Below are 19,141 nucleotides of genomic sequence, written 5' to 3'. Positions count from 1 at the left end.
TTAATCTGTCAGCACACACATTAGACAATAAAAGAATCCACAGTGCATCAGTAGAATCAGTTGCCTTATTGTAGAAGGCAGGTTCAAGGCTTCCAGGATTTCCATAAAACTCAGCTCTTGGTTCCAAGAAACCTATCAGTGCATCTGCAACGCCAACTCTTTCCACTGGATGACCCACCTCAGCTTATTTTTGTTCTGTTTTCATCCATCAAGTCACAATAGGCAGTAGGAGGTTAGACAGAGGTTCAGATTTTAAGTTTCATATGGTGTTGTTCTCAGAAATTTGAAAAAACTTCGCAACATCTAACACACTTCAAAGGGGTCATATGAAGTCTGTGAACGTGTTGAACTTTCTTATCTCTGCTCTGCTGTTTAAGATTGGTCCCAAACCAAAGTTCGCCTGCGTCAGTTCATTTATGATAACCACAAATATCTCATTGTGCTTCCATGTTAGAATTAACCGGGTCATGTGATTTTGGGGTGAGTCCCTGGGTTTGTCTATGTGCACTGAATGGAATTATACCCTAGCAGGGTCCGCAGGAAACAGGTCAGAGATCAAAAGGAGCTTGGCTTTTGTGCAGCACGGAGGTTATCACATAGCAGCACTGATGGTGGTGTAGAGGACACCATTGACCATAATTAAGCCCAGCAATAAAAATCTGGCTTAAAGACAGAGTTGAACTAGATCCAAAAGGTAAGCCACTTCACTGACAGATGTGGTGTGTACATGTCTCTCAGACCAAAGTTAGCCTGCAGAAATTTGGTCGTGATAGCTCCTAGCATCACATAGCATGTCCATACCACATTTAAATGGTGTGTGGGATTCTGGTATGGCTCCATGGGTTGGTCAGAGAGACTACTGACCAGCTGTTGCATTGTGTGTCCATTCAGATTCAGCTGGGTCATGCAACATTTGGATGGGTCCTTGGGTTAGTCATCGAGCACAGAATGGACATCTACCCTTGTAAGATAAAAATCACAAGGCTGAAACAAAATTGTTAAGTATCACATGGCAACAGCAGGGGTGGGAAGGCACATCTGAGTCACACTGTACCCCAAACGTCACCCATTTCTCCAGTAAACATGACATACAGACAGCCATTAGTACGCCTTTGACAGTCCATGAAAGAAACACTGACATAACCACTTAGGTCATGTTCACATATGCACATTTCCTATGAAAGGGTCTCTGATTATTCTCTTGCCTTTAATATATGTTAACTCTGAAGAAGGAGCAGGGCAGTTTGCTTCAGTAGAAAATTCCGGTCAGAGCTAGACTGCACCCATGTTAAACCCCTGTGCAAAGGGCTTCACACTCATGTTCTTGTAATAAATCAGTTGAGAACACGAGCTCTGCATTGGTTTGTGCTGTGCAAGGACAATAAATTACACTATGCAGCTTGTATTTCCATTACTGATGGCAGTAAAGCATCTTAAAAATGTGTACCAACCTGTAATGTGTTGAACTAGGCTGCATGATACATTGTCTCAAGCATGAAATGTGGTTGAATGCAGCATTGAATTGCATAGATGAACTCAGCCTTACACATGCATTTTATACCACATATAGCACTTGAAGAAACGTAAAGGATGCAAGCAGAACACAATTCTTTCTTTTCAGCTCTAGACATGTCTTCCAATGTAATGATCAGGTTGCTTCTGGGAATAGGAAAACTACTGACAACAAATCTCAGAATAAAGGACAAGCTCATTTATCAGCTACCCCTGCACATAGAAGTCATTCAGATCTCAAGCTGCCATCTTTGTAAGGCCAAAGAAACTGTTTCTGGGCAAAATTAACATTTTGTACCTGAGAAACTACTCTCTCGCACTTCATGAGCATGTCAATCATCACCACCGCTACAGATAACATGCTTTCGCTGTTTATCTAACAGCAGAGACAGAGGCAAAGCTATCAGCATTACAATCGTCTATCACAACGAACCCAGAGAATGTGCTCGGCTTAAGTAAAATGTGATCTCTGGATAAGCTTTCCTACCAAGCCCTACCAAGACAATAAGTCTTGTCTCTTTAATGCTTTTGATGTTGAACTGTCTGAAGATCTATTTCCAGATTCAAATAGGGCTAAATGAAAATCATGGGGTCTCTCACTGACACGACCTCCCCTTTCCAGTACTCAGTTAAAAAAAACTTTCTTGATGCTTATCCTGTTTACCTCTCTACTTAAACAATAAACAAAAGGTCCTGAATCTCATGATAGTTCCCAGCGGGCTTCTTCAGCAAAGAAAACAAACACAATGCCTCGATGCAATACAAAGATATTAATACTTACTTCCATCTGCATGCATGCAGGCGGGCACGCACATATCTACAAACACACATACACACACACTCACTCCCACACACACCCGTGCACACACACAAACACACACACACACACACTCACTCCCACACACACCCGTGCGCACACACTAACACACACACACACATACACACATCTAGTTCATCAGTCACAAACACAGAACACACAACACAGACGAGTCACCACAGGCATGAGTCATGTTGAACAGTCTTGGCACACAGTGCTAAACACACGGAGTTATGACACGGGACCAGCGCTGGAAGAGGGAGTGCCAATTTCAGGGCCACATTTTTCCTCTGTTTATTTTGTGAATCAGAGTCTATCTATCTATATGACTATAAAGCACAAAAAAAACACATATAGTGACAGGAGTGGCTGCTCCCTACAGGAGTGCTGCAGGTGCCAATGTTATGGGGCCGGTCACATTTCAGTTGCTTAGCGGACCAGTTGGACCAGCAGACCACCGTATTGTTTCTTCTCATGCTTCTAGGCAACCCTGGAAATGTAGTCCCATTATTTCGCTCATAAAGTAGCCATACATAAGGTATTAAGAAATAAAATATTGAATTAATATATGTTTTTAGCTGTCGGGCTTGTATTTACAGTATCAGAAGCAAGAAGAAAGGCTGTAAATAATTGTCATCCTACATCAACACTCATCTTGCATCTTCACTGATTGATTGCTTGGATCCACCTTATAGTGTGCTTGGGGGAACAGAGGTTACAACTCTTACATGTTTGAACGTGAGAGCTGAACATGTACCCTAGCCTAAGTCTGTGTTTATACATACATTTCAGTTAAGCCTTCATTACAATGCAAAGTCATGTTTCGTTACAATTTCTCTGTCACATATGTAAATAAATTCAAATATGCAGATGCCCCAGTTAGCCTTCTCTTTAGAATACATGTTCTTTATGAAAAAAGTATGTTTTTGGATCATATCACCCATTTGCAACACACAGTGTAGATCAAGTGTAGATCTGGTAATCAATGTTTATAAAATAGAAGAGCTGGTTTTGTATAGTAAGAATATGACAGGCCAACCTGTGAGGTTGAGAGCGTCAAATTGATAGATAGATAGATAGATAGATAGATAGATAGATAATAGATAATAAGCTTCACAGAGATTATTAATTATACCAGAAAGGCATGCAGCATCTGTTCACACTGAGAAAGCTACAGACCTTTTGATTTGTGCCAAAGATATTCTTTAAACAATCAGTAACAGCAAAGCAAATGTAGCACTGGTACATTCATACAAAGTACCCAAACCTGTGTGTGCACTGCAGGGTAGAGAGACAGTCACATGTCTGTGTTTGCTCAGTGGAGCAGCGGGGGCGATGCGGGTCTGATAGCAGGAAGGGTGTGCGTGGGCGCAGGTATCTACACATGGCCTTGGAAATGTTTGCGCTTCTCCTGCAAACCACCCAGCTCTGGCTGCGTTCCCTCAGGTTAGGCTGCTGCCAGTTACCAATGTGAGCTGTGCATAATACAGCCCCCCCCAACAGCATCTGCATTGAGAGAAGGGCTGTGCCTGCATAAATGTACACATAATTGCTCCTTGGCCCGCTGAAATTCCCAGGGCACTTCAGCAAGTTTACGTCCAGCAATCCACTTCATTTATCACACACAGACGCGTACAGTTAATGAGGTCAGGTTGGATCTTTGCCCTCCAGTCCAATGTCTGACTAACTACTGACCAGTTTGATGAGTTTATTTGTTTAGCTGTTACTCCATATAAATATTGTACTTTAGAAATGTCCTGCTGGATGTACAAAACAATTTTAAGTACTGTACATACAGTGCCTTATACTCCTTAGCTATCCAACTGAGCTTATCTGCCAAGACAAATGGGAAAGGGTAACACTGCTCTTGGAAAATCAAAAAGTGTTTAGTCAGAGCTTAACAATCCCGAGGCTGGCAGAGTTCTCGTTTTTGAGTAACTTGCCAGTGATTTGTGCGGGGACACACAAATTATTTCTTCACAATTGGTACACTCATCCATGATCACGGAGTCACGCCTCTCATCATAACTGTGTTTACCTCCCCTGTATCAGCACACCCTCTGTGCACCTGCTTCACATAACTCTCACAAGACGCTGCATGAAGTCAGAGCTGCATACTTGGGCAGGATGGGCCATGCCTCCTCCACGCGCGGGCAGCCCTGAATGGGGAAATTCCGTATTATCCCAGGGTATTGTGAGGCCCCCTTAGCCTATTCCTTACCTGCTGGTGGGGCTCCATAAACGTGTTCAAATTCCATAGCCGATGAGGAAATACAACACTGTGTGGGCACACGAACATTGATAACTCATTGTGGTCTGTTTACTTAAACAGGCAGCATTCATTGTTCTCAAGGTTCCTTGATCCCCTCCCACACACAGACAAGGCCAAAGTCATATACACTTCCTCTCAATTAAAGGAAGTCTACTAAACAAATTGTTCTCAGAGATCTTGGCAGTGCATTCCTTAGACCTGTAAGCATAATGTCAGGACATTATAGATGATTGTGTAGCTGATATTGACACAGCTTTGTGAGGCTGTCTGACCATGTGTTGTGTCAGTTGAGAAGTGGACACATTGTAAGCACCCAGGAACTGCATTCAGTGTCAGGTTTCATGAGCTGAGCTGATGAGGAGGACTGCCAGCAACCAATGGAAATTAACCATTCATTAACCATTAATGTTCCAGCACTAAGAGAAATGTATAAAAAGAGACACACAATGACTAAAAGGTTTGAGTGCCAAGATAAAAACATGTACGCTGGACAGAGGTGGAAGATAAGGAGCTTATAGAGCTGTGGTGGAAAAGCAGTGTTTATTTTGGTCTAACAAAGAACAGTAAAATGTAGCTGGGGGGCCTCCTGGCTGGGTGAGATTGTATGTTCTGAAGTTGTGCTCTGTACTTGCAAACCATGTATTGTGACTCCCAAATCTGAGATCTTGAGTGGAGCATCAGCCCTGACACCAGTGACCCACAACCACTGTGCCATGAGCCACCTACAATATCACTCTGAAATAATAGAACAGCACTCATAAAATGAATTTTCTATACTTGTCTGCCATTTTTGTTGTATTTCTCTTGGTGATAGAATGTGACAAAATGCAAAGACCTTTCACTGATGCACTGATTTATGGGTAGATTGTGACGGTGTTTGAATTAAAATATATAGATTACTTATCACAACAGGCATAACTACTTCCAGCATCACACTAAACATGCTTGTTCACTGAGCCCAGTATGGTGTGGTTCAATCCAGACTAGTGAAAACATGCCAATAGTTTTACATTTTGTAGGGCTGACATACAATTTGGTGCTGACATTGCTTGGTCAATTAGTTCACATTTATGTAGAAACTTATAAAAAATGCCAATCCTCTTCAATAGGCACTTCAGTTGAGCAGCCAATACATACAGTTACCTCACTTCATATTCTGCGTTGGAAACACATAATTAACATGCTATATATCAACAAATATCAATTAACAAATATTTTACAAATATTAACAAATAATTAAGAAATAAATATTAATTAGCAGTAAATAAGTATTTCTATACAATCAAAGAATGAAGATTGTGTTTGATGTTGTTACACAAATTAATTTGACTAATTAATTTTACATTAATTTGGCTTGGAGCCCCAACCTGGCCACAGACAGAGGTTGTTCACCCCTGGTCTGGACAACACAAAAAAGGAAAGCAAAATAGATAGGGTAGAAGAGGGATGCCCTAAACAGCTCATGCAGACGTTAAGTGCTTTATAGCTGTGAATGGGAGTGGTTTGTCTAGGTTTGGTTGCTTGCGTAAGAATTATCTGAAAATATCCTCCGGAATCTTCATTTGGAACTTCAGTAACTCATTCAATTCCTACTTTGAATTGAGTAACATTATCACATTCAGTGATACTCAGTATTACAGTTGTATCACTCAGGTAGTTAATATAGCAGCAGAATTATAACAGCATGGTTCAAATAACAGAAATTGGTATAGCAAGTATAGTAGATAGTAGCAAGTAAATTAGTGCAGAAAGAGTGACAAGCCAACAAGAGCTGAATCATGACATATGGAAAGGAGAGTTGTTTTTCTCAGTAGAATCCAAATGGCAAAGTCCCTGATTGATGTATATTTGAATGTATACAAATGAAGAGCTGGAGTATCTGTCTGTTCACAATAACCATGCTGTTTTCCCAACAATCACATAAAGCACACTTGCTCTGATTACTTTGCTGAAAGCAATCCGTAGGGCAGCTATGAATGCACTCCTATGCTTAATTTAGGCAAATATTTCCCCACAGTTGATGCTATTCTTAAACCCCTGAGAAACGTTATGAATAGGAGCCAAGAGTTGTGTTGAAGGATGACATCTTTGCTCCCTCAGGGACAGTGTCCTAAGGTTCCCCCCCACCTACACTCCTTCCCCATTAGAAAAATCTGTAAGCAAAAAATGAAGGCTTCATGTTCACTGTAAAGCACAACAGACTCAACACACACATAGTCATAGGAAAAAATAAAGCTTTATTACAAGGATATGACTCAGCAATGTTGTCATAAGGGGTCTTTTAGGATGGGTAAATATCACAGAAAACACCATTGCTTAAAATCAAATTTTAGCAGTATCACCACAAATACCTTTATTGTCAAAAGAAGAAAGTACCCATTAGATGTTTAAATGTTTGCTAAAAAAGTAGCATACCAAATAACGATGAATTCAATGAAACATCTGCCGATAAAATGCATGAATAACAATCATGAAAGATTACTTAATATACAGTGCTTCAAAATATAACCATACATTCTCACGCAAGGAAATCTGTCATACAAAAAATCTGTCTGTAATCTCAATAAATAAAACAAATTCGTTAATAAACAAGACATGATTTAGATGGATATACATACTGTGCAATCCACCATATCCTGCTCTGCTACCCATCATCACTTGTCTGTAACTTTAAGCTATCTACTTTTCGACCAGCAAACATTAAAAATGACAGCTTTTAAATTTATTATAATTGATACATTTGATATATTTCACATATATTTCACATGTGATGCATTAAGAGGAGGTGAACAGTTTCACTTACAAATAAGACAGAAAGTGCCTGATCCAGAAAGGACAAGAAAATTCTGTCTGGATCAAGGCACACAGTAAAACAAGGTTCTTGAACTGCTTCTGGTTTATTTACATACAGATCAAAACCATCTCCTACACAAAGTCATCCTCCTGAGACAAAAGAATTGGTTTCACCCAATTTTACATCACTCATTAAATATTTACTGAACACTTATTGTAATTACACTTAATATAGTCTATACCTGTGACTAGCACAGGGACATGGGGCACAGAGTGAAATACAATGAAATATACAAAAAAATCTTGTACTTTTTTACATCCATATGTCGCTTTGGCCACAGAGAAAGAGAGAAAAGCAGCAACACTGAACTGTGACAGACTGACTGCAATCCAAACAATAAATTACATAGGTGTACAACTGATGTAAAAATAACTGGTGGTATTCAATTTTTAACACTGTCAGTTGAAATTACACACCATAATAGAAACTCATTTCATATGATCAAATATACATCTTTGACAACAGAAAGCAAAATTGATTTGAATTAATTCTCTTTAATAGAAGAGAAAAAATGCAGTTTCTCAACTGCATCTGACACAGTGCCAGGCATATCAACATAGACATGCCAGTGTGAATTTGGATTGCAAGCTCGCTAGCATTACAGTATAAAGCACTTTGTACAAAAGTTGTAAGAAGGCAACGTAAACATATCTGTAAAATCGAAAGCACGTTCTTCCCTCTGAAGGTTAATTCATTGAACTTGACAGTGCTTATGCTGACAAAATCCAAGGTACAATTGCTATATTACCAACACACTAGACGAGAAAAAGCATACCCCCAATGCGACTTGTGGGATCGTAGAGTTTCAACTGTCTGCAGATAACCTACTTCCAAATACTTGTGCATTACGCAGTGTGAAACCTTGCAGTCACCACCCATATCCCCTGTGCAAGCTTTTTAACCTCTCTGAAATGTGCAGAGCTAACCTCAGTTTAATGTGCGCAAATTGTTTTGCACTTGCAGCTCAAGAGAAGTATGGGAAACATCATCCCGTTTGCGCAGTGAGGCCTGCTGCTGCTGTAAGAGATAGAATTAAAGACAGGAGACGCTTTCCCCTGCAGCAGTCTCCAAAGATCAACTCTCCACAGTCAAAAATGGAGAGGGTAACCACCTGTCCACTGTCTCCACCAATGCGGTGACTCTCAACAGAGTACATCTCATGTTGTGTGAGCTACGTGCTCACCATTAACGGTGAACATCAGAAGGCCTCTACCAACAGAAACTGCCCCTTCTCCTACACCTGCCAGAACAGCACTGGCGGTTCAGTCCTCTGTGTCGGGCTGGACTCCCAGCATGACGTGCAGCTCCTCAGCGGAGTACCCCAGCAGGTTCTGCAGGTCACAGACAAAGCGGTAGACGTAGCGCTTGCCCGACGTCTTGTGGATGATGTTCTTGTCATAGTAGTAGCGCAGGCCGCGGCTCAGCTTCTCGTAGTTCATCTTGGGCTTGTTCTTCCTCCGACCCCAGCGTCGGGCGACCTGGAGGAGAGGGCAGAGGGATTAGGCTGAGTTTCAAAAACTATGCCTGCTCATTGGAGGGGTACTTCTTATTTTGGAGCAATGTGCCCCTATGGTCATCTGTGCTCACCTCGTCAGGGTCAATGAGTTTGAACTCCCAGCCATCCCCGGTCCAGCTAATGATGGATTGGCATGTCTTATCTGTCAGTAGCTCCAGCAAGAACTGCCACAGCTGGATTGGGCCGCTTCCTGCAGAGACGGAGAGAAAAAAGTAGTGAGACGGTGAGCTAAGGCACCACCAGCAGTTGATTGAGAAAGGAGGGTGGGGCTTAGGATTGGGGCAGGACCTCTGAAACAGGTGGCAGACTTTGCAATAGAGGGGCGGGTTTTGGAGCACAGAGAAGAGGTAAAGTCTCACCTGTGAATCCAGCCAGCACAGCGGCAGGGATGACAGGCTTGCCCAGCTCCACGGGTTCGTTCCTCTCCTGCACGTAGTCTTTGAAGGACAGCCCCTGTTTACCCAGGCTCAGGGGCACTGAGCTGAAGTCATCGTCAAAGCTGTCGTGGGAGGGAACTCGCTGCATGTCGGCCAGGGAGGACTGGCTGCCCCAGGAGCGGAGCAGCGACTCGGAGCCCTCAAAGCTGTCCATGCTCTCCATGGAGCTCTGCTCATGGGAAGAGACTGCAAAGACACGTGGGAGGGTTAGCGCTCTGATCCAAAGTGATATTGTCTGAGAATTGAATTTTTGCATGCCGACTTGATAGCAAGCGTGACTCATCATTTCTCTGAAGTGTACAACACTTGAGCGGTGAATGTACCAACTGAGAATTAACTGCTGTAATCGGCCAGACATTTACACAAATTCGTAACGCAGGAAGCAAAGCAAGGAAGTCAGACTTACATGGTTTGCAGAGCCCTGCTCCCGGGTTGCTCCTGGAGAAGTCTTGGCTGACAGGCATGTAGTTGACATTCACAGTGTGCAGCCGAGGCTTGGAGAAAATGGGGAACTCCTGCTCTGGGGTTAAGAGGGTCGTCTTGTCCGGTGTCTCAAACAGCTCCCTCAGCAGGCTGTTGCTGCAGTCTGGGACCTGGAGAGCACAATGGGTCTCCTCCAAGCTGAATCCTGTAGAGACAAGTGTGCCCACGCAACTTTACACAGGCCATTCCTCAAAGGCTTCCCACACACATGTTCATTTTCTCATGACTAACTGAACTGCTGGGAGTCCCAAAAGGTAAACAAACACTCACCGACAGAGTTGTTAGTCATCCAGCTGGACACCGAAGGCACAGTGCTACTGAGGTTCTGGGACTCTTCTCTCTCCTGATAATCTGTGGGACACAGAGAGTTTCTTGCCTGTTAAAAGCTAAACACAAAAAAATGAGAGTTCCTCCACAGAACTAACCAAGGAGTGTGGGAAAAGCAGGCTACTGTTTTCATTTACCTTTCATCATCTGGTCCAGGTGTTCCCACAAGATGTCGCCCACAAAGTCAGGCGCCAGATCAAGGAAGCGCTCCTTGCCCAGGTCACAGAGCTCCTGTCCACTCATATCAAATTTGAAGAAGTTGACATTGGACAGGCTGAACTCGCTTGCAGCCCAGTGCAGCCATTGTAACACGTGCTGCTTGCTCCATATGTGGGGGTCTGCCAGAATGACAGGGAGAGAAACATCACTATTTGGGCATTTATGGATAAAATACCTGGCTCTACCTACACTCAAAATAACCAAGTGTTTACACAACAGCTAAGTTAAAAGCACACCTTGAATGTAGTGATGGTACTGAATATATATTATGCTTTCAGAAGAAACAGAAAACAGAAAGTCATGCATCCTACATTAGAAAAACATGCATCAACAACAGCCACAAGAAAAAAAATTCTCATGGCACTCATGAGGTCAGTTGATACTGGACCAGTACGTATATGGGAGTAGCAATCAGGGACTTATTTGTGAGTCATTTTTTGCATAGAGTTTTGTAGAAAGACCAAAAAACTAGCAAGCTGCAAGGAAACTCACTGTCGGAAATCCCACAGCGACGCTGCACTTTGGCGAATCCACTGAAGCTGTCCTTCAAAGCCTGGCTCATCACCGCTTTGCTGCATGGGGTCAGGAGGGGCACAGTGCATGGCCCTAGGTCTGAGGGGAACACAACAAGAAATGCACTGTAGATTAGAAAGGCCTCAAAAACACAGATGCACTGCTCTGTGCCCTGCTCTGCCGACAGCACTGAGTTTGAAAAAAGAATTGCTATGGCAGGCCACGGTTGGCTTGGCAACAGCACTAATGACCAGCTGCTCTTCAGCTATACAGTGGGTACAGCAGAAGTGATTTACTTCCAATGGCCAGACAGCACTGGTTTACATCCTGCCTGTTTATGACTAGACCAGTGCTGCATGTCTTCTGAAATGAAAAGCCAAGCCCACTCCAGTTTCCTTGGTAATAATGAGATTTTAACTGAATGGGGAGTCTGAATGCATTTACACCAAGAGAAGACATCCTGACCACTAGTTTGTGGGCAGGCGATAAGAAGCTCTGGTGTAACTTAGTAGTGCAAACAGATTCCTGTAGACTGTTCCTGCGGGCTGGTTCCGGCTTCCATCTTTGTGGCACAGCTAACAAGATTTGTACATGGTGAAGGGTTTCAAAACGACATAAACCAAGCCAGTTCTTTCAAAAGATTTCTCAACGTTTCCCATTTAGTTATTTTCATCATATAGAGATGGGGTAACTCAATTTTCAGGATGTTGAAAATTGTCGCAAACATTAACCGCACCGGTTGGCAGCTGACCACCTCATCGGTGACCTTCATATGGGTTGGCTAATGGAATTTTTTGGGTAGTCAGTTGGGCTTTGCATTGTGTAAAGGCAAATGTTTCCACCTGTCTTCTGCCATTATACCTCCACTGATCACTACAACTCACATCGCCTTTCTGCATTTCTGTTTTTTCTTTCCACATTTGATCTGCATATAAGGATAATAGGGACTGGACTGCATACTGCAGTTCTTGAATTGAATGAATGATCTTTCTGTCCAAGTATTAAGCAGGTTGGCGTACCATGAGAGATGGAGTCCAGGCCTGTGGGTACCTCCTGGACGGACTGCTCCTCATCTGACAGAAAGCAGTACCCCGAGAACAGGGACATGGGGTCTTCAAATGTATCAAATGCTGCCTGGCGCTGCGGGAGGAACACAAGGAGGACAAGGAGATTAACAAAACCCTCAGTCGTGATCAAAAGTGACACAACAGCTTGTAAAGCTGGGAATCCCACAGTGTGCACATCTAATTAGGTTGATTATGTAAGACAAACCCGGTCTCATCCTGCTGACAGTATCTGTCCTAAAAAGCGCAGATGTCTGAATCGTTTCAAGAATCTGTGTTCAAGTGCAGCACTTGGTGTCACACCGCTAGTGTGTGAGAAAAAAAAAAAACAGATAATGAGTACAGTGAGAAAACTTGCAGACACTCCCTCGGGCCAGCCTGTCATCATTACTCAAACACAGCCTTTATCGGCCTTTAAACGTTCAACTCCCTGCGGCTGCCATGAGCCGCTGACACTGCGCGACCATATATGGCCTTCCTCTTCCGTAGCTCTGAAAACTAGTCTCAGAGCAGCTGGCTACAATTCAGCGCTTTGTGGTCTATGAGCCTGTGTGGGAGGGTGCTGCTTTGTGTAAATTAAATTAGGTAAAAAAAACCAAGCTTGCTTCAAATTAGATTAAGTAAAAACTAAGTTCTCTTCAAAGCAGCAACACATTGTCTTCTCTGAACAGTCATATTGCTCCCATTTCTGTCATTTGTTTTTCTTTTAGTTTTTGTCAATTTTTAGAATGTCAGCAATTGAAAATTCACCAGTTCACCAAATTTTCAATCACCAGTAAACAAAACTGTTTTTAGTTTTTAAAAAAGCTGTTTCATACATGCCAGGGAGTATAAATACCTTGTTTCCTGTACTATTATGAACAATTAATCCCGGGGGGGGGGGGGGGGGGGGGGGGGGGGGGGGGGTTCTATAGAGGGCTTGGGCGGAAAATTCCAATAACCCAGAGGCTGAGAGACCTTCGGCTGTATTCAATGAAACAATTTATCATCTGCCCTTAAAAGCTACTCAGCCTTCCCCGGGCTTTCAATGAGCATCTACAAGCCCTGCTTGGAACAACAAGTCCCTCAAGGTCTTGCTGTATTTCTGCCTCTTGTTCTGTCGGGGACACACTGTGCTTCTCAGACCAGCGTTACAGTTCATATTCAGCATTGAGAGCTTCTCCCCTAGCTCTTTAACCGTGCATTAACTATTACATTTTTCAAACATGCCTACCATTTATTGTGGTAATATGGAAGGCAACCTCCATTATGACTCTTGTAAAAAAAAAAATGTCACTGTTAATAGATCTATGCTTTGGGTGCTCAACTTAAACAACATGCAGGACGGTTTCTCGTGTCAAAATGAGCATGTTCATTCTGGGGCTGATCCCTCTATTCAATCAACATTTGTCTTTCATTATGACATGAATGGAGGGAAGGAATTATAAATGAATGTCAGCATTTTTTTTTATAAATAAGAAATATTATGCTAAATTCATGTTGCCAATTATCGAACCACCAGCATTTATCCAAGAGTCAATGTGAAGAGAAACAGTGATTTAATCTTAGGTTTGGTGTTTAAAATGTACATCAACTGCATGCAGCTCACAGAGCCATTTTCCTCACCACACAGCTGATAACAGAGGACTGTCAGCACCCTGTTTTCTTACCTTAAGAACACCGCGATAGCCAGCAGAGAGGGGGGCCACTTGGTCCATACTGAGGTCACACATTGGCTCGTACTATAGTTCTGTCAAGGAAAGAACTGAAAATGGACAATATAAGAGAGTGTGATTACAACATTCATTTTCACAATCATAATAACCCTTACAAGTTGATACATACAGTATTACATAAGCAACCCTACATAATGGATTATCTCTCAATGGATACTGAATATCTGTTGTGTAAAATCTAGAGTTATAGTGCAGAGGGCAGAGAAGGCACTGGCAATGGGAAGAGCAAGTATAACATAACCTTAGCATAACATAATCATAATAACCCTCTGCAAGTTCAGACGGTGTGCATTTCCACACACCTGAGGAGTACATGATGAGATAAATGTATACTATAAAAATACACAAGATCAACTCGTTGATGAATATACGTCACAAAATTCCTCAAATTTTATCCATTATATCGCCTGTTTAACATTTTCAAGTTGTGAACTAATTGGGTTCATCCCGATATGAGGAGTGAGTTGTTCTATTCAAAGCTTGGGAGGTGCGGGAGCTTCTCTTGGACCATTTATTATGTTCACACCATGGCAGGTCCACAAACTACGGATGGTCAATAAATTGCTTGGCTATTTTACGTTTTTCCACCACGCGTTATGTTTTTGTAATATCGATCTCCCCGGCCAGAACAGAGAGAACAGCACATAGCTCCCTTATTGGTCACAAGTTGAATGGCTATTACAAATGACTCACGGACGGGTGGGTAACCCGCTACTCTCATTAGATCACTGATCAACATTCGTTGGTATTATGGACATATTCGACAACAACGTATAACAACAGAATCAATATATTACTTTTTGTTCCATCGCATCGTCTTCCACTGCAGAATCGGGATAACTGCCCAAAGTTGCACGATGGAAACTAATCGCGTCTTTTTTTACTTGTTTGATCACAGGGTTTAAGAAATCGGTCATCAAAATTAAATACATTTCGTCGTTTAGAATAAACAAGTTATTTCAATGGCACTATCAAGGCTGGCACACCGCGGATTTGGCAGCCAAATGAGGTTTTGCTACACTCCTATTTCAGCGCAAGGCAACATTAAACCATTCGTCTACTTCATACAAGGAAAGAAAAGATTTATAGTTATTAGGAGCAGGCTAATATTAGTTGTCTGGTGCGAAACGATATCGAAGAATCGAAAAAGCCTACCTGGTGAAGTTGTCAGAAGCTTCAAAGAAAATGAAACCGTGTCCAGGACAAAATACTTTGTATTCCCTTGAAATATACTCGTCTGAAATTCTTTTAAAAAAAAACGTATAAACTGTTGGCTTGCTGTCCTCGATTAATTAACCGCGATAAAAGAGAACACCCAAACAATCCAGCAGGGTATTATCTGTTGTATGAGTCAAGATGCGTGCGTACCTTGTCAATGAGGAAGTGAAGAATTTTTTGCTCTTTTCATAGCGGCCAGACGAGTCGTAGGTGGGAGGAGCGAGCTGTAAACAATAATACGCCATTCCCATGGCGACTCATCACGATTGTCGGGAAACGGTCCTCGGGTGTAGTAAAACTGTCCTTGTATGTTTTAGCTGATAGGCCTTAGCCTGTCTATACAACAGTAGCCTAAATATTTGATTTTGTGCTGCCAGCTATATTGCTGAGCATATTTTAAGAGGCACTGGACGTTTCTGGAACACTTAATGATATAATCTTCCGTATCAATGTATAACAACTGTATATAACAAAATATAAACAATATAACAAAATCATTCAATTCTGTACTTGCGCCGACCCCTGTTTTCGTGTTTTACAGTAAACACAGTGCTGGTGTGTTACAACAGAGGTTATTCGGGTGCATTTGCAAAATGGTCTTCGTCTAGTTAAAGCATGTTAGCTCATTGATTTGTTCACTGTTGTTCAGGTTAAATTTTTAGAAATGTGTAACTGCACCTCAGAAAGTATTTTTGTGAGGTGAGTTTGGGTTGAGTACGGACGCCATTCCATGTGAGTTTGGCTTAAAGTAGGGAATAACAGTTGGTGAGAGTTGGAGAGTTTTGCAGGTCAATCATTTTGAGAAACATTTTTTGTATTGACATACACATGGTTCTATGTTAATCGTGCTACTTATATTAAGGATCTGTTCTCTACAATATGTACATACAGTTCTGTCCATGTTACTGATGTGCATCACCCATATGTGTGGTGGAAGGCATGGAAGGTACCTCTGGTAATGGTCTAAACAAGTGAATAACCACCACCCCCATTTATTCAGTGTAAATCACCACACTTCTTAACAAACAGATCAAGTTGCTTGTTGCATTTGCAATATCCTCTTGCTATTTTCCTGCACTGTTACTGTGGGGGACAATGCAGGACGATTGGGTAATACTGTGTGATGGCCCATATGCCTGCAGAAACAGATTCACAGCAAGGGTTAAGGAGAAAAAATGCCTTTGCATTTGTATGCAGTGTGAAAAGGGGGATTCCTAAAGTGATGAAAACGGTGCTTGCTTGACTTCCTGTGGGTTCTTTAAATGCTCTTCAGAGTAAGTACTCCTAAGTGTGCGCATCATCAGAAGTGGCTTACATGTTATAGGCATATAAAGAAACCACATCTCTGTTAGAGATATCAAACAGTCATCAGATTCCCTTCTGAATTTCTAGATCAACACTCCTCTCTTCAGTAGCTTTCTTGGTGAGACATTCTGTTTGATACATCCCTATCTGCCATATGCTATGTTAAACATTTGGACTAGTGGTATAAATGTAACATCAGAATTAGCAGTGTTTCAATAGAACACTGCGTTCTGACAAATAGGATTGTATTATAATATAACAGGGCTGTTGTCTGGTAGCAGGTCTTGATTCAAATGAAAATGTATCTATCAACTGACAATCACAAACAAAGTGAATGCTGGTTTTATTCAGACTGGTGCTTCTAAGCAAGAGGGTCGAATGTGTCTTTGCCTCTGCTGTAGCTATTTTTACGGGCCTCAGACCCAGTGCTTGAAATGCTCTGTCTTCCTCCTCCAGTTCCCCATTTATGCAGCTGGAGGCACAGCTGAGACGAGGACATTGCAGGGTAGCAGTGTCCCATCTGCACCTTCACCCAGTTGTCTAACTTTTCTCCTCACTGTTGCTGCTGTGTCAATGCCTTTCCACATTTACACAGCGGCCTGTCAGGCTCTTAATTCATTTTGCATCACAAGAGAAGAAATTTAAATATTTTCAACCCAGTTGAGAGACTTGTGGCAGGTTTACAGCACGTGGCAACCAATTCCAAAGAACACAATTACAACTTTTTGTGTGAAATGTATCAGTGTTTATTTTGGAAAAACACAGATGACTGTACAGTAAATCCTTTTTGATCACAGATTGATCTCTCACCATTCACTCTACCCGGGTCCCTTTCTTTAGGAATAATTTGGCAATGAACAATATTCTCTGTTTCGAAAACATCTTTTCATCTGCCTCCAAAGTGTACCTATGACCACTCTCCAGAATATTAGCAGTAGCAAATGTTGCAGTTTTTGTTTTGCGAGTATTTTTGAAAGTCTGAATTTTCTGGAGAAGTTACATTTCTGTAAAATGAACCCCATTTAAGTTCAGTTTCACAAGCACACACCCAGTTAATGGATGTTACAAGTCTAATTTTCGCTAGTTGTTACATACAATCAAACAGTTTTCTAGGTTTCATTTTCTTGTAGAACCACCCAAGGAGGTTTATGGAGCCCTTCCACATACTCCCACAGCAACAGAATCATCATCTGTTCACTCTCAGAATGTAGAAACTGGGCAAACCGAAGGGATTTGGAGACATTTGATTGGCTGCCCTGCCCCGGATATGCAAACCAATTCTGTGGTAAATGCATTCTTTGCAGGGAAGTACTGTTATCCACAGTATTCGCAATTTGTGGCATATTACCTTTGTGATGCTCTAATAAATATGTTGAAAAAGGAGCTGCAGCTACATGTAGAACACACTCTTGTGGATCCACGTTCTTTTCAGATGCAGTACAGTGCAACCCTGTGGTTGTGACACGTGTCAGTAAAGTATAATTTTGAATAGTGGGCAGCTGCTACTTTGTCCAGATCATCCCACTCTCTGCAGGGAGAGAGGAGATGGTCCTTTGAGGAGCAGCTGTAGTATTGCATTGTGGCTGCCCAAACTGGTGCTAGCTGGTTTCTACAGAATTTAGGACATTGGCCTGGATTGAATCTAACCGAAATGCACTTAGTCTATCATTTTGAATAATGAATTAAGTGAACAAGCATTCTGTTATTTAATTTTCATCCTACAGTGCATTCCATTTGTAACACTTATGTGTGCATTCCATCTGTAATATGTTTTGTGATAAAATGAATGACACAGTCAGACCTATAATAACACTTTAAATTTTCTGCTCATAAGAATCAAGCAATCTACTCATAAAACTCATCCTGAGCTCACACACAATGTGTAATATGATACTGTTCAGTGTTCGTGAAATGGTGCATAACAAGCAGGAGAAGCAATCTGAATGCAATAAATCGTGTGTCTTGTCTTAATTACTCTAAAAAACCTTCACATGCTAGACAAGTTTATAATTGAGCAGTGACTGCTCCAGCATTGTAGCCTGTGCAGCGCCAGCAGTTTGCATGATGACACTCTAAAATAGTTGACATGAGTCACATCATTTTTTATTTTATTTCATAAAAGATTGGATACTAATGTTGTCTGTTCCAAAATGATTTGCTCCATGCCTTAAGAATTAGACATCTCAATTAAATTTTATCTGATAATTTATAATTCTGTTTTCAAGTATTAATCACTTACAGGAATTAAATACAGATGTGATTCTTACAAGTAGTTTGTGCTGTAGTACATTGTTCAGTTCTAGTGTTATCAGTTTTAGAAATATCAGCTTTGGGCAAGTTGATGTGTGTGAAATAAGTTTTTAAAAATCCTTGTTTTCTGAGAGGGTAAGGTCAAAATGTATTACGAGTAGACCGAACAAGCTACTTCATGCATGTAAAGGATTCATTGTACATGCCTGTTTACAGTTTACTGGTCTTGTTATTGGAATACTATCCCACCTAGACAAATTAAAAAAATATAATGGTCAACATACTGCAGTTTAGATAGGCACGCTACCATTCTAAAATATAATTAACCATATAAGTCATCTTTTATGTGTCTTTAATGGTTCTGTGAGGAGAGAAAATACTTGTTTATGAAACCCATTTTCATGCTGACAGTGTAAGTGTGCTGCATAGCCGTTTACTCAGCTTTGATATCACAGGCTATGTCTCTCTGTTACATAAATCAGCATCAGGAACTTCGTGACCTAGTTTTCATTGTGCCGCCTCAGAATATCGAAGTGTGAATCACTGTATCTCATCATAACCCTGTAAGCTGTTCAGCAGTTCAATGGACCTCAAGCTCCTTATAAAACTATACAGCAGAGGACAGCTGATTCTGTACAG

General features: G+C 41.6%; 1 protein-coding gene across 1 annotated transcript; it reads right to left on the bottom strand.

The window, feature by feature from the left end:
• Positions 1-6,882: 6,882 nt before the first annotated feature.
• ets2 (v-ets avian erythroblastosis virus E26 oncogene homolog 2) lies at positions 6,883-15,094 on the bottom strand. Its single transcript, XM_036524384.1, has 10 exons — positions 14,885-15,094; positions 13,664-13,758; positions 11,970-12,090; positions 10,930-11,049; positions 10,356-10,556; positions 10,162-10,242; positions 9,815-10,036; positions 9,331-9,594; positions 9,043-9,161; positions 6,883-8,933 (listed from the first exon to the last, which is right to left on the bottom strand). Exons 2-10 carry the CDS (start codon positions 13,724-13,726, stop codon positions 8,718-8,720), a joined length of 1,407 nt encoding a protein of 468 aa, XP_036380277.1. The 5' UTR covers positions 13,727-13,758; positions 14,885-15,094; the 3' UTR covers positions 6,883-8,717.
• Positions 15,095-19,141: the final 4,047 nt, after the last annotated feature.

Source organism: Megalops cyprinoides, chromosome 3, assembly GCF_013368585.1.
Source record: "Megalops cyprinoides isolate fMegCyp1 chromosome 3, fMegCyp1.pri, whole genome shotgun sequence".
NCBI classification, from domain to species: Eukaryota; Metazoa; Chordata; class Actinopteri; order Elopiformes; family Megalopidae; genus Megalops; species Megalops cyprinoides.
The sequence above is the reverse complement of the archived record's forward strand: the minus strand, read 5'-3'. Positions and strand labels throughout refer to the sequence as shown.